The sequence below is a fragment of the Elgaria multicarinata genome, chromosome 6 (assembly GCF_023053635.1).
Source record: "Elgaria multicarinata webbii isolate HBS135686 ecotype San Diego chromosome 6, rElgMul1.1.pri, whole genome shotgun sequence".
Classification (NCBI taxonomy): domain Eukaryota; kingdom Metazoa; phylum Chordata; class Lepidosauria; order Squamata; family Anguidae; genus Elgaria; species Elgaria multicarinata.
Window position 1 is genome coordinate 27,579,837 of NC_086176.1, and position 16,305 is coordinate 27,596,141.

At 40.2% G+C, this 16,305-nt stretch overlaps 2 protein-coding genes across 3 annotated transcripts in view; one reads left to right on the top strand and one right to left on the bottom strand.

The window, feature by feature from the left end:
* The window catches only part of ECPAS (Ecm29 proteasome adaptor and scaffold), a 78,801-nt gene extending 77,222 nt beyond the window's left edge, over nucleotides 1-1,579 (top strand). For both annotated transcript variants that reach the window (XM_063129185.1, XM_063129186.1), the window contains one exon: nucleotides 1,285-1,579. In XM_063129185.1, the coding sequence (XP_062985255.1) occupies nucleotides 1,285-1,424 (140 nt within the window). In that variant the 3' untranslated portion in view covers nucleotides 1,425-1,579. The remainder of the gene's footprint in view (nucleotides 1-1,284) is intronic.
* A 5,076-nt stretch (nucleotides 1,580-6,655) lies between these two features.
* SMC2 (structural maintenance of chromosomes 2) overlaps nucleotides 6,656-16,305 on the bottom strand; it is a 33,881-nt gene continuing 24,231 nt past the window's right edge. The window contains exons 22-25 of the mRNA XM_063128532.1: nucleotides 11,146-11,262; nucleotides 10,697-10,857; nucleotides 9,637-9,784; nucleotides 6,656-7,493 (exon numbers count right to left, since the gene is read on the bottom strand). Of these exons, the coding sequence (XP_062984602.1) occupies nucleotides 7,302-7,493; nucleotides 9,637-9,784; nucleotides 10,697-10,857; nucleotides 11,146-11,262 (618 nt within the window). The 3' untranslated portion in view covers nucleotides 6,656-7,301. The remainder of the gene's footprint in view (nucleotides 7,494-9,636; nucleotides 9,785-10,696; nucleotides 10,858-11,145; nucleotides 11,263-16,305) is intronic.

Genomic DNA, 16,305 nt, shown 5'->3' on the forward strand with positions numbered 1-16,305 from the left:
AGCTGGAATCTGGCTTCCTTTAACTTGAGTCCATTATTCCGTGTCCTGCACTCTGGGAGGATCGAGAAGAGATCCTGGCCCTCCTCTGTGTGACAACCTTTTAACTATTTGAAGAGTGCTATCATGTCTCCCCTCAATTTTCTCTTCTCCAGGCTAAACATGCCCAGTTCTTTCAGTCTCTCTTCATAGGGCTTTGTTTCCAGACCCCTGATCAGATAAAAGGGAAGAAGTAAATTTGGGTACCCCTAGTCTTCACTCCCATGTTTCTGGCCATCACTTGACTAAAACACTTTGGATTATCCATGTACCTGCTTCAAAATCTACCTGAACAGCTTATTTATTTCAGGATTGAACTATTACAATGTGTTCTGTATGTGGGGCTGTCTGCTCATGGTCCAGAAGGCAGTGGGTAAGTTGTGGAAAGGCACTGCCAAAGAGACCATATCATTCTGGTCATGAAGGAGCTACACTTTGTTTCTGAGCAGAGTTCATAATGTTGGTCCTGACTTTTTAAAGCCATGAATGGCCTGGACTCTGGACACCTGGAGTAGTGCTTCTTCGTATTTGACCTTTTACATTGTCCTTGAAATCACCTGGAGAGATCCTGTTGCAAGATCTCCTGCCATCCAAAGTCCACTGGGTAGTTCCTAGGGCCTTCTGCCTTCTTGTTTAGGGTGACCATATGAAAAAGAGGACAGAGCTCCTGTATCTTTAACAGTTGTATTGAAAAGGAAATTTCAGCAGGTGTCATTTGTATATATGGGGAACCTGGTGAAATTTCCTCTTCATCACAGCAGTTAAAGCTGCAGGAGCCCTGCCCTCTTTTAAATCTGGTCACTCTAGTATAGCTCCTGCAGCTTTAACTGTTGTGATGAAGTGGGAATTTCCCCAGGTTCTCTATATATACAAATGACATCTGCTGAAATTTCCTTTTCTATGCAACTGTTAAAGATACAGGAGCCCTGTCCTCCTTTTCATATGGTCACCATATTCTTGTTGCTATTCAGTGGTCCAGCTGGATAACCATCTGTCAAGTATGCTTTAGGGTGGATCCCTGCACTGAGCAGGGGATTGGACTCGATGGCCTTATAGGCCCCTTCCAACTCTACTGTTCTATGATTCTATGACCATGTTGACATGTATTGTGAAATTGTACTTTAACTTGTAATTTGATGATGGATTTTAATTGTTGTAAGCCGCCTTGAGAGCCAGTTTTTGACTGAAAAGTCAGGTGAAAAAATGTGAAATAAAAATAATATCTTTCTATCCTCTTTCTCTGTCTAGTGTCCAAACAGTGGGAAAGCCTGAGCACAGAAAGCAGAGATCTCCTCATTGGCTCATTAACGGCCCTGACTCTGGATAGCAGGCCTGAGCTGCAAGAAAAAGCATCTTTGTTAAAGAAAACCTTAGAAAAACTTGATTGAGTTGAAAACCAACCAAGTGCCATGCGAAACAAAGCAAGCAAAAATGAAAGTGCACAATGAGCTCTGAATACGCAGAGGGAAAGTAAAGATGACTTTGTAGCATGCATCATTCCTTGGCTAAAATAAAGAACACCTTGAATTCTGTTCCCCATTAATTTTCTTTTCTTTTTATAACCATTTCAAGCCGTACGCAAGCCTTGAAAGTATTAAACACCCACCCCCCCCACACGGAAAAAGTACGTAATGAATTCTTGGGAAATTGTTCTTGTCTGTGTGTGAATAAGGAGAGGAAGAAGCACCTTATTGGTAAATTAGACTGGGCCAATTTTTTTAGTGTATATGTGAAAACTACCCTTATAAAAGAATTAATGGAAGTATTATTGGGAGCAGTGGAGAGCAAACACCTTTCCTGCAGGGTAATTATTACTTGGTGTTATATTGGTAGGACATGGGGTCCCATTAGAAGGATGAAAGGAACCAATAATAACAATAATATGAAGAGGTCAACCTCACTGTTGATTTAGTCTGACCTCTGTTTGGAATCCCCTGGGTGTGGGCTGGTTGTTCTGACATGCTATCACTTCTCTGTTGTAAAAATAAGAGTCAATATGAAGATTTGGGCAAGTTCATGCCTTCCTGCATTAAAAGGTGTGGATCATCCCAGATAAGAATGCACACTGGAAAGCACTTTAATTAGCTGCCTGGCAACAGGGGTGTGTATGGATGGGGACTGGTTTTTAAAAAATAAATAATAAATGGAGCACTGCTCTTCCCCCCAAAGTTGTTCTGCATGACGGTTGTAGCAAAACCCTTGTCTAAAATGCATTTTTGAGTGTGTTCTACATTTCCCAAGAAAGATTTCATAGTAGACTTTCCCCTCTTCTGGTTTGTAACCCGTCTCTTGCTTTGGGAAACTGTAACAGTTTAACATTATTAAAATTAAGCAGTTAATATTATAAGCCACAGCATCTTCTGGTTTCTAGGAAGTACTTTTGATTTGCACCATAGAACTTGACATTACATCCATTAACTCGGAGTAAAAATGCAGTTGTGTTAAATAGCCCTGTTACCCTGTCATTCCCCCCCCCACCTGTAGTTGCAAAAGCATAAGTGACATTTGCTCCAATTTTAATAAAGATTTCTTAGTGAAGTTAATTTTTTAGTTCATATAACTTCACTACCATGAATTTCATCAAGACTTGGAAGGTTTGTCATAATACATACTCAGAAGAAAGTACTGTGTAGGAATTGGTGTGCTACCTGCTAATAGAGGGGTGGACAGCTGTGGTCCTTCAGATATTTCAGCCTACAACTTGCATCAACCCTAGCCAACATAGCCAATGATGAGGGATCATGGGAGTTGTAGGCCAAAATATGTGGAGGACCACAAGTTGCCCACCTCAAGACAATCTGTCATGTGTGATGTTCTTGCATGTAAGGTGTTGTTTGTAGCATGTCTCTCATGAAGGTCTATATACCACGTAGCCTGTTTATTCCTACATGGAATTGCCTTCTGTGTTAAGAAGTTTGCAACGTACAAAACTGTCCTGTGGAACAGATGATACACTTTGGGCCTGTTGCCACAGTTGGAAGCCCCTACCTAATTCACTCCAGCATCATGCAGAGCCACCAGTGGGCTCATAGTTATATGGCCCAATGTCTCCACAAGGGGTCTGAATATGCAGCTGCCACAATAAACATTTAAGTTGTTTTGATCATGCAAATTTTGGCAGATGCGTTTGCAGCCCTGCAGGCTTCCCGAGATGACTGGGTGAAGCACTAGCTGTTTGAACCAACCCATTCTTGAGAGTTTTAATGTGTTTGACAGGAAAGGGGGATTTTAGTGTTGCTTCATACTTAGCGCTGTCCAGAAATCCTGAATATGCAGTGGGGCTTAATATAGGTCCCTGTGTCCCGGGTTACATGTTACCTCAAAGTGGTGGTGAAGGTGGGATGCACGTTCCGGATGCCCTGCCCCATTTTCAGGTCTGCTGGCATGTTATGAACGAGCCCTTAAAACTGAAGTGATGAGAAATTGTGACTGGTATGTGTGTGTTGTCAGACTTTGCCTGTTTGTTAAAAGCCTTCTACCCAGCATCTGTGGCTAAGGAAATGTGAGGTGCTGTAAGCGCGTCTAAAAGATTTTAAATGTATTACAGAAAGCTGCTTATTGCTTTTTTATCTTTGAGTTTGCCAAGCACATCTATGAAACTGAATGTTTGTAGGCATAAGATCTTTGCATAATTTTTAGCGAATTCCCCATTTTGTGTCGCAAGAAAGTTTTGGTGTCTCCCCCCCCCCCCCCTTCGTATGAAGCGGAAATGTTGAGTGCTGCTTTTTTCTTTTGCAACAGTCATTTTGAGTGTTTTATAGAACCCGCGACAACTGTATACTAAATGTGCTAGGTCTCTGATACGACTCTTCAGCAAAGGGCTGCAGTATTTTGAGATGGGATCTAAAATTTGAGTTTGGAGCAGCTGCTGTAGTAGATATTTCCAAACGGAAATTTATATTAACTGTACAGAAGACTTTAAAAATTCCAGACTAACAACAATAAGAACTACCTGGAATGTGCAAGTTTGATGAATAGCTTCTCTGAATATCCTTTTTTCTTCCAAATTTAGATTCTGAACGTCTCAAATAAAACATGTGCCTCTATGAGAAACCTACCTGCAAAAAGTTGACTTAGAGGTCAAATACCTGTCCCTTTTAAATTTGCTGACTTGATCTGAAAAAAGTGGCCTTTGGAGAGTTATGTTTTCCTCTGAAAACAATTGCACTATAAAACACTGTTGCCCAAATATGGGCGTTTGTGCTGCTGTTTAATGCTGCTTTGTATACCTGGATTGAAGTGTATAAATTTGACACTTTAGCATCCCACTGACTTTACAAACTGTTCTCTGTTGAAAGATTTCTAATGTTGCAAGAAAGGTCTCCATTAAATTCACGACATTGAATTTCTGTATCTGGATGTCAAATATGTAAATGGATTGACTGAAAGAAACCTTCCCACATAAAGGGTAACAAATAAAGGAGCATGACCTCTTCTTGGATATAATTGCTAATTCTGTTGGTGGTGGAAGGTATACAGAGCGGGTTATCCCTTCTGACTCACTTTTGAAGCAGGGCTGTTCAAATGTTAGACTTGAAGTGTCAATCAGGAGTAAAACCCTCCTAGTTTTAGCCCTTTTGCTCTTGAGGCAGTTGGTGCTTCTGTCCATGAAGGCCTTCATTACCTCTTTGCTGCAAGACAAACTAGTTCTCTGTCTCCATCATTTAGTTAGGGTGGAAAGAGAGCGGCCATTTTTATCCTCCATGCCAGTGAAATTCACTGCCTACTCATTGAGCCCCTAAGGAGGGGAAATGGCCATGCTGGGCTCCAGCATGCTTCCCATTCAAAATATTTATGCCAAAGTCTGCTTCTTGGCTTTGAAGTCTTGTTATCATTGGTATTCCTTGGTTATGTGTAATTATCATGTGGGGACACAAGCCTGTATTCCCCCATATGCAAACATCCATATCATGGGGTATAATTTTTTGCCCCATTCTTCACTTGTCACTTTAGCCTAAAGAACTGTTTGTTATTTCTAGAGGGAGACAGTCTTGAAAACATTTTTTGAAGAAGGGAGGGGCAGGGCCAAAATTCCCTACAGAAAAAAAGTGAACCTTAACTGTTCATGTCTTATTCATATTAACTGCTACACAGTTCAAGCAGCTGAGATAATAGTGAAAATCTTCATTTGTGTAGCAGCTAGTAAAGTGCATTCATAGTAGCTGCTACTGAATTTGCCCATTGAACATCCACGTGCAGATTTAAGATCACCACATCAGGTAAGCACACCACCACCTTCAAGCATGTTTCATTCCTAAGAATAACATCCGCTTCAGTACAGCCTAAGATTACTGTCTCATAAAGCCATCTCTCAGCTCCAGCGTAGTGTTGAATTTTGATACGTTTTAAGAAATATTAATCTAGCAAAATGATTCTGCCTTACAGATGAAGACTTGCAGTTACAATTCAGGTTTAAATTGGTTGTTTTTAGTTGTCTCCAAAAAGACATCATACCTAATCCTTAGGTATCTTCAGCTTGATTTATTTGGCAGAATAGAAGACAGAACCACTTTGAATTGCATATGGTAATATATTCCACCACCACAGCTTGCTCTGCATGTATATATCTAGCATAACAGTAATTGCTGAATCCCAGGTAGGAACTTACTCATCTTACTGTATTTTAACTTCTATTTTGTTTTTTGTTTATGTATTTTCATCCCTCCTCAAGAAAATCAACTATGGGGATTGCTTGATTCACTGTGTACATTCAGAAGTCTATCCTAGAAAGGAGATGGATCCCTTTCCTCCGAACCACCTGTTTAGGGACAGGCTGTGTGCTTCAGGGCATTTTAATGGTTGGCAGATCACTAGGAACAGCTACTTCTTTGAGCATCGTGGCAACAGGCAGAAAAGCTTTGTGAGATGGGGAAGTTAGGACTTAACATCTGGGAGGAATGTCCTATCTGGCCAAAAGCCCACCTCAAATTAGAGGAGGAAAACCCAAGTGTGTTAGAATTAAGGAGTCAGTGCCTCTTCCACTAGTGAGCAGACTACCTAGAGGTGCAGTGTTAAATGTCTTTCTGGAGAAATGTGTGGAGGCTGAATTGCCTACTTGAACCACATGATCCAAACTTTGCTGAGCTAAAGTTCAAAGCTGAAGCATGCAGGGCAAGAAGTGTGAGTTCTCTCCTCAGCCTCTCTAGGACGGTTTTCTTTGAAAAATTCAGGCTCCAGTTACAATAATATTTCACTGCAGCAGGCAGTCCCACTCTTGCTAGCTTTCCATGATTAGCACGAACACACATCCCAGCTCCCCTTCTTTGCTTTCCATCACGATGAAAGCAGGTCTTCCTGTGCCACAGGGTTTGGCTCAGCCATCCAGTCCTTCACGCAACTCCATCTCCTTGAAGGGGCTGGTCCTGATCTATAAGCCCCATCTCACTGAGACAGCCACAAAAAGTGTTTCAGGTAAGACACTCAGCCATCTCTACTGCAGAAATTCTCTTTATCGGTTGCTAGGGTCAAGGCAGAAAGATCAAAATACGCCACTGTTTCAACTGATTTATTAGATGAACATTTCATGACAACTTCACAGAACACAAAAATAAAGCTGAATATAAAGATTACTTAAAAAGCAAGAGAAGATAAGAGCCATGAGGGTGCTGCACACCGCCATTTCTATTTTATATTCTTTCTGCTTTCCTAGCCCTTTTAAATGCTGGCTTGTGGGAGTAGAAGCCTTCAGTGTTTCCTTTCCCATCTTGCCATAAGTTATTACTGGAGCAAAATCCTGCAATGTGTGTTTGCATTCCTAAACACAAACCTTTAAAGGATGGACAATGCAATAGCAATAAACCCCCTGGAAGCGGAACTCCATGGAAGGCTCTGGCCTTCAAGCAGAAGGAGATACGTTTTACAGAGGTTATTTGGCTTATATTAAATGCAAATGGGTCATTTTCACGTTGCTGAAGACATCAGTACTAGCCAATTATCAACAAGAGAAAGGACAGCAAGAATATTTACAAGTCTCTGAATACAAGATTTTTCTAAACTATATTAAACTATTTTACATTAATAGTTTTATTTTGATGATTTCCCTGTATTTTAAGCGCCATACTGGTAGGCTGTGCCAAGAAGAAATTTCAAAATATTTTATAAAAAATGGACAACATCCAATAGTTTGGCAGCTCTAGGGAGAGGAAAGTTAAAATATGGAGTATCATCACTACTAAGTACAGGACAGGTTTGTGTTACATAATAGTCTATACTTTTTAAAGCGAAAAGCATCACCAGGCTACTGTGGTGCAGGAGACATTGACTCTTCAAACATCCACCTGCACTCTTTGCCGCTTCTCCTTCATTTTGGCCTTATCCACTCTTTGCTGACTGGAACCACTGTTTCCATTCTGAGCCTGAGTATAACGGGCCACAGTAGACACACCGTCCACAAACTTAGTCTTGTAGAGTACATTTGCGTTGTTGAACATGCCATCCTTCAATGATACCACAATGAACTAGGAACGGGAAAATGCGTTGTTAGCATACATCTGAAACATGGTCATCACCTTTCTCTTCCTATTATGAAATCAAGCTATCAGTTGAATAACGTTTTCTAACTGCAGGCCTCTTATAAGCAGATAAAATCACTGTTAACATTTCAAGAGTTTTGATCTCGCTATCGCTTTTGAGGCAGCTAAAAGAACACACTATAAACACCATAACAATTTTTTTTTTAAAAAAAATAGAAATATTTTATTAAAACATATTTATGTCACCCTTCAGCAAATTCAGATTTTGGGGTAGTGTAGAGTAAAACATCGACACTATAATAGTGCAAGAGGCAGCAAAAAACCACGTAGAAGCATATATAGTCTTAACTTGGCTTTATGGGAACATAGGGAGCTGTTTTATACCAAGTCAGTTCACAGGTTGATCTAGCCCAGGAGTAGGCAGAAAGCAGAGCTCCAGATGTTTTGGACTTCTAACTCCCAGCATTCCTGACCGTTGACCATGCTAGCAGGGGCACCTGGGAGTTAAAAGTCCAAAACATCTGGAGATCTAATTTCTGCCCACCCCTGTATTGGCACTGATTGGCAGCAGCTCTCCAGGGTTACAGGCAGGAGCCTTTCCTAGCCCTACCTGGAGAAACTTGGGACTTTCTGCATGCACACTGCCAGAGCTTAGGTCCCTACCCAAGTGCTAAAGTTTAAGCTACTTTAGTTTGAGGAGAATGGCCGTCACATTTGCTTAGGACCTCAGAAATGAATGCAATTTAGTAGCCACAACATAGTGTGGCAGCAAGACAATACTGGGGGTTGGATCCAGATCCTTCATTCTGCTATGAGAAGGATGCCACTTGTGGAACAGGACTTGCATATCCTGCAGTGCCCTGTGCAACCTTCGGATCTGCTCCAGAGGGTTGGCACACCCTGCCAACTGTGATGCTTGCCTGTCATTAAGTCTTCCCCTTTAACAGCAAACTTGGATGATTGAGTGGCTATCAGTTCGGATGTGAAAGGTGGCTACTAAAAAAGCATTGAGATGTCAGTTGAATGGTGCGGGTGGGTGGGGGAATGAAGAGATAATTGACCAGTCAAGGTTAGCAGTGGGGTCTGTCTATTTAGCTTAACTAACTGTAATCATTTCTGATAAGATTGGCCTGTACAAATCTTTAACAGCTAATATTAAGGGTAGTAGCCAACACTGTCATTCTGGAACGACAAAGTTGGGTACTGCCCCAAGTATCCTGCTGTGTGTATGTGCACGTGTATCATATGATGTCATTTTACAGGGATGTTTCAAAGAGAGGAAGGAAAAGTTAATTTCTCTTTCCCACTACCAGACCTCATCCCTTTATTATTTATTTATTTTTTACATTTCTATACTGCCCAATAGCCAGAGCTCTTTGGGCGGTTCACAAAAATTAAAAACATTCAAAGTATAAAACAACAGTATAAAACCATAGTATAAAATACAATATAAAAGCTCAACCAGATAAAAACAGCAGCCATGCAAAATTACAAATTTAAAACACCAAGTTAAAATTTATTTATAGACTGTTAAAATGCTGGGAGAATAAAAAGGTCTTCACCTGGTGAAGACACCTGGTGTCTTTTAGACACCTGGTGTCTAAAAGCATATAATGTAGGTGCAAAGCGAACCTCCTTAGGGAGCTCATTCCACAGCCGGGGTGCCACAGCAGAGAAGGCCCTCCATATAGCTATAAAATGGTCAAATTCAGGGTTTCCAGTCAGCCCCAAAGCTGAGCCTTCTAGTACTATATAGCTCAGCATGGTAAGTCCTTGGGGGAAGGTAGGAAAATGGTGTCCCCCCCTCCCCGTTCTTGCTTCCTGTAATTTGCTCCTCCGCCCCAGCCTGCACAACATAACTAGGCTCCTGTTGCAGCCTGGCTGGAACCTAGAAGAGAGCAGCACCTCTCTTGTGGGTGGGGGATACAATGCAACATGTTGATGCATGCCCCATATACAGCTCCTACTTAAAAAAAAAAAAAAAAAAAGCAGGAGAAAAATAATGGCTGCAGAGTGGACCTGCCCAGGACAACCCAACAAGCCCTGTGGCACAGCCAGGACTGGAACTCTTCCACGGTTTTAGAAGGTTGCCCTTGTGAATGACAGCTCTTCGTTATTGGCTTCTTACCTGGGAATGACGGAAGTGGGTCCGAAGCATCTGCCCAATGTTCTGGGTGTGTGAGAGATCGAGGGCTGCATCAACCTCATCCAGGATGTAAATTGGGGCAGGCTTGAAGAGGAGCATGGCTAAGATCAAAGACAAAGCTACGAGGGACCTACCAAAACGAAAGAGAGGAAGATGTTGACTGTCCCTTTTTAGATATACTTTGGGAGGAGTTTCTAGTTTTCTGGAATAAAAATATAATTTCTGGATGAAGAAATGGTGCAAGTTACTATATAGTGGAATAATTCTCTTTGAGATTAATCATCAAGCTGGGAGTTTGTGGGGTTTTTTTTAAAAAAAAAATCCTCATGCAAACCTCGTCTTGTCTTGGGTGTGAGTAAGATCAGCTTGGGTACTGAATGGATTTTGGTTTTAGTATAAATGCATGCTCAATTAACCTTGGTAACAACTGCACCTTCTTTTAAATGTTTATTATTGCCATTTTAAAACGGGTGGGATGAGGCTAATTGCCCAAGGCTATCCGCAGGTTCAGTGAGAATGAGCTGAGATTTGAACCAGGAACACGTGCTGTTAATGATTAAGTAACACCATCCACCCTGCCTTCTCCATGGCTGGTTGGGAATGCTGGGAGTTGTAGCCCAACACCCTGGAAAGCACCAGGTTGGGGGAAGGCTTTTGATAGGAGTTGGGTTGCTGTATCTCGTAAGCCCCTGTTTATTTATGTTACTGTGCTTCCCTGTTTTAATTGGTCCATGCCATGGGACTTCCCTGTGTTTTATTGGTTTTGCGCCGCAATTTGGGATTAGTTTCTAACGAAAAGACCCTCAGAAACTGCACTCTACGTTCCAGCTGAAGATGATATATCACTTCACTGCATTTGTGCATCTTAACCAAGTCTATATCCAGATTCTGCTACATAGAGTAAAGAACAAAACCCAAGCACTCTCTGCACTTAGGGAGAAAGAGGAAAAAATAATTAAGCAGAAGCCAGGTGGGTGGGTGGGTTGTCTATGATTTTATGCTATGTTTCTGTCCCACCAACACCGCCCCGAAATCCACTAACCTTTGGCCCCCGCTTAATTCAGTTAAGTTTTCCTTCCAAGTGTTTCCCAAGGCAACTTTGAACTCCAGGCCATCTAGAACCGTTTGCGCCTCCGGAGGAGATAGCATCGCGTTGGCCCCTGGCAGAAGTGTTGAGAAAATTGATCCAAAGTCTTGGTTTACCTAGAAAATTGAACGCCAATGTCACAGTTTCAAATAAGACTTACAGAATGAAATTGGAGCTGAATCGTGATCTCCATTTCAGCATTTACAGCCATTCCATAGGTGACTGAAACCTGTTTGTCCACTCTGTTTCGTTTGATGAGATATTTAGGTATGTCAAGCAGTATTTAAAATGGACAAAGTGGTGCATCCTGGCTAACCCCCAAAGACAGACCGAAGAAACAAAGTGTGTTCTTGAGTCTGCACAGAAAAGAATTCCAAATTACAGTGTACGTAAATGAGGCTTACCTTTTGCCAGGCAATGTTTAAAGCTTCGTTTTTCTTTTGATCAAGTTCCACAATCGTTGCAAGAATTTTAGACTTGTCATTCTCAACAATTCTTTTCTTCTTCATCAAGTCATTGTACTAGAACAGACAAGATTGAAAGTCATGTAATTTGGCATGGGGCAGGTTAAGTTTCAATTGATGTTTCCCCCCTGTTTTTCTTTAGGGGGAGTGTTAAGTATATGAAAAGAAATACTTGCTAAGTCATTAAAATTGTGTGTGTATGGCTATTTCAGGGTTAAATAGAGAAAGACTATCTGTGAGCAATTACCTTGAGATAGAGGCTGTTCTGGGAACCTTGCCAAGATTCTAAGTTAGCCTCATCACAGCTGTATGTAATGTAGATAAGAATTGTGTAAGATGTGTATATAGTTTCTCACTTGTGTAAAATGGAACTGATCACTGCTTACTGATCACTGCTCTATGATCACTGCTCTCTGTGTATGCCTCAGTGTGCTGATCTGAACTGATCTGAATTGAACTGCACAGAAGCCTGAAGGAAATAAACCAGCTCTGCTGTGTAAGACCTGTGTGATGTGTGTTTGTTTCTGAGCACAAACAGAGTTCCAGAAGGAGAAAAGTTCTGGCACAATAACCCAACAAAGGTTATGGGCCCAGTCTAGTCCAGTCCAGGAAGCCTACGCCAGCTTAACCCAGGCAGAAGAACCAGAACTTGGTGGGAACGGTGCAGTATCAGAACCAGGAGTCTGCTAAAACAGAAGACTGTTGATGGAGGAAGACATCAAGCTAAAGCCAGTGCTGCAAAGTGAGGAATAATCTCAGTCGGCTGACTCTGAGGAGGACTCTGAGCAGGAGGACGGTGAGATACCAATTCCTAAAGCAGAGGGAATGGCAGGAGCTAATATGTCTGGTTTGCATCAATTGTTAGAAAAGCTGAATGACTCTAACTATGCATTATGGTCTTACAAAATGCAAATGTATCTGATTCAGGCTGAACTGTGGTATGTAGTCACAGAGGATCCACCAGATAGAGCAGATCCACAGAATGCTAAATGGTTTAAGGACGATGCAAAAGCAATGGCAGTTATTGCATTAGCTGTGGAAGACTCTCAAATTTCCTTCATTCAGTTTTTGAATACATCAAAAGAGTGCTGGAATGCGCTACAAGCTGTATATCAAAGAGAAACAGCGGGCAGTAAAGTAATTCTAACCCGGAAACTGTATGGAATGAAGCTGAAACTAGGGGAGTCTATGTCAAACCATTTGAAAAGCATGAGAGAAATCTTCAATCAACTCAGGGCACGAGGGATGGAGTTTAAAACTATACACCAAGTTTATGTGATTTTGTCAAGTCTTGATTCATCGTACGATGCGGTTGTCACCATGATGGAAAGTCAAGAGGAGAAAAATTTAACCCTCGAGTATGTAGCTGGAAAACTACTGGAAACCTATGAAAGAAGACAAGCTTCAAAACAACAGAGCTTTAAACATCCTGTGGCTGAATTTCAACAAAGCCATAAATCTTCTGACGTGGTGGCTGCATTAAAGGCAAGGAAATGCTTTAATTGTGGTTCCACAGAACATTTATGGCGGGATTGCAACAACAAGAAGAAGAAGAAAAAGCAGTCGACAGCAAAGTGGAGAGAAGAAAACAAAATGAATGAAGCTGAATCAACAAAGAAGTGTCTTCTAGCAAGAGTCAAAGAGACAATGAATCCTTGGTTTTTGGACTCTGGGGCTTCAATAAGTATGGCAAAAGACAAACTTTCATTTGTAACCTTGGAAACTTCTACTTCAGAGCAAAAGTGTGTTACCCTTGCAAATGGAACAAAAATCCAGATTTGTGGTGTGGGTAATGTATATTTTGATTGTCTGGGAGTTGAACTACAAAGTGTTTTATATGTACCAGAATTAGAAACAAACCTTCTAAGTGTGTTTCAGTTAACAGAAATGGGGTATGAAGTTTGTTTTACTGAAGAAAATTGTACTATAAAACAGGGAAACAAGGTGTGTGTGCAAGGAATAATGAAAGAATCTTTGTATGTGATTAATACTTGTACAAAAAATGAAGTTGTAGCCAGCAAAGTCACAACAAAAACAATAGCCAATTGCAAACCACACCAAGAGTGTATCCATTTAACTCATAAAAGATTTGGTCATGCTAACTATAAAACAATTTCTAAGATTCCAGAATTGTGTGAAGGGGTGAAAATCAAACCATGTTCTAACTATGTAGAATGTAATGTATGCAGTGAAACCAAGTGTCATAAGTCAAACATTCCAAAACATAGTGAGAGAACAACAAAAAGAATTTTTGAATTAATACATGCAGATCTTGCAGGTCCTTTTGAGACAAGTCAAGGAGGAAACAGATTTTTCTTGTCTATTGTTGATGATTACAGTAGATTTGGATTTGTGTATGTGTTAAAACAGAAGAGTGAAACTTTTGGAAAGTTTAAAGCCTTTGTTAAGTGGAGTAAAAATAGATTTAAAGAACCTATAGCTAATCTAAGAACGGACCGGGGAGGTGAATTTCTTAGCAACCAATTTAAAAAATTCCTCAGTGATGAGGGTATACAACATGACCTTACTGCTCCATATTCACCATTTCAAAATGGAGTTGCAGAAAGGAAAAACAGAACCTTGCAGAACATGTTAAGAGCTCTATTGAAAGAGTCAGGATTGTCTAATCTGTTCTGGGCAGAAGCTTTGTCCACCTCAAATTATTTGTTAAACAGGCTTTACCACTCTGTACATGAAAAAACCCCATATGAAATGTTTTACAAAAGAAAACCTAGAGTGTCACATGTAAGGGTTTTTGGAAGTAAATGTTTTGCTCATATTCAGAAAGAAAACAGACCAGGAAAACTAGCTCAGAGAGGTTTGGAATGTAAACTGTTGGGATATGATACACAAACAAAAGGCTATCGTTTGTGGTCTCCATATCACAAAAGTGTAATTGTGAGCAGAGATGTAGTTTTTCATGAACAAATGCAGGAAACAAAACAGTATGTAAGTTTGCCTGTAGAACAGAAAGCTGTAGAAACAGAAGAAATTCCTGAACAATCTCAGCAAGAGAGAGAGGGGGAAGAAACTGTAAAGGAGGAAACTATGCCTGTAACTATGCCAAGACGATCAGAAAGGGAACGCAAAGCTCCAATTCGTTATTCAGATGAATACCAAAGCAAACAGGTTTCTCATAGAGCTTTACTAATAGCCTATGAACCTACTTCATTTGAGGAAATTCAGGAAATGGAACCTACAGAAGCTCAGGGCTGGCATGAAGCAATGTCAGAGGAAATCAGAGCAATGGAAAAAAATGAAACGTGGGAGCTAGTACCTTTACCTGAAGGTCGTAAAGCCATTACCTGTAAATGGGTATTCAAAGTAAAACAAAATGAGAAAGGACAGGTGGAACGTTACAGAGCAAGATTGGTAGCAAGAGGATTTGCTCAAAAATATCTAATAGATTTTGAAGAAGTTTATGCACCTACAACAAAATACTCAAGTGTAAAACTTTTGTTAAAAATTGCAGCAGAAAAACAATTGAATGTATTTCATTTTGACATCAAAACAGCTTTCTTATATGGAGATTTAACTGAGGAAATTTACATGACTCAACCAAAAGGTTTTGTTAAAAATCCAGGGTTAGTTTGTAAATTGAAAAAATCCATATATGGTTTGAGGCAAGCAGCAAGGTGTTGGAATAAGAAACTGGACAATGTATTGATCAAAATGGGTTTTAAACAAAGCAAAGCTGATCATTGTTTGTACACAAAACAGGATGGTTCAAATGTAGTGTATTTGCTGATTTATGTAGATGATTTGTTACTGGTTTTTAATGAAGAAGAACAGAAAAACACATTTGTAAACCAGCTGCAAAGACATTTTGAGTTAAAAGACCTTGGTTCAGTGAAAAGTTATTTGGGAATGCAAATTTCAAAAGATTCTAACACAGGGTCATTTCTGATTGAACAAAGTGGCAAAATTAAAAAATTGCTGGAAGAACACAGCATGGAGAATTGTAAAATTGTTGCCACTCCTATGGTCACTGATTTTCAAAATCAGACAGACAGTACTGAAATGGAAGACATACAGAAATATCAGAGTGTGATTGGAAGTTTACTTTATCTAGCAAACCTAAGTAGACCAGATATTACATTTGCTGTAAATCTTTTAAGCAGAAAAATGACAAAACCTTCTGTAACTGATTGGACAGCTGTAAAACGTGTATTGAGATATCTAAAAGGTACAATCAATTACAAATTGGAAATATCTACACACAAAGATGGAAATTTCTGTGTTTATGCAGATGCTGACTGGGCTAACGCAATTGATAGAAAGTCTACCAGTGGAGCAGCATTCTTTTACAATCAATCCTTGATTGATTGGTATACAAGAAAACAAAATTGTGTAGCAACCTCTAGTGCAGAAGCAGAATATATCAGCTTATCTCTGGCTTGTAATGAGATTGAGTGGTATAAACAATTATTTGCTGATCTAAGGTTGGAAATTGAGACACCAGTAACCATATTTGAGGATAATCAGGCATGTATTAGTATGGCTACATCTGAAAAGTGTAAACCAAGAACTAAACATGTGGATGTTCGTTATTCTCATGTGAAAGATATAATTCAGAAGGGCTGGATTAAGCTTGAATATTGTCCATCTGAAATGATGTTGGCTGATTTATTCACAAAACCAGTATCAATGGTAAAACACAAAGAGATGCTTTTAAAGCTGGGTCTCAGATTGTAACACAATTTAAACAACATGCGCAAGAGGAGGACTGTTAAGTATATGAAAAGAAATACTTGCTAAGTCATTAAAATTGTGTGTGTATGGCTATTTCAGGGTTAAATAGAGAAAGACTATCTGTGAGCAATTACCTTGAGATAGAGGCTGTTCTGGGAACCTTGCCAAGATTCTAAGTTAGCCTCATCACAGCTGTATGTAATGTAGATAAGAATTGTGTAAGATGTGTATATAGTTTCTCACTTGTGTAAAATGGAACTGATCACTGCTTACTGATCACTGCTCTATGATCACTGCTCTCTGTGTATGCCTCAGTGTGCTGATCTGAACTGATCTGAATTGAACTGCACAGAAGCCTGAAGGAAATAAACCAGCTCTGCTGTGTAAGACCTGTGTGATGTGTGTTTG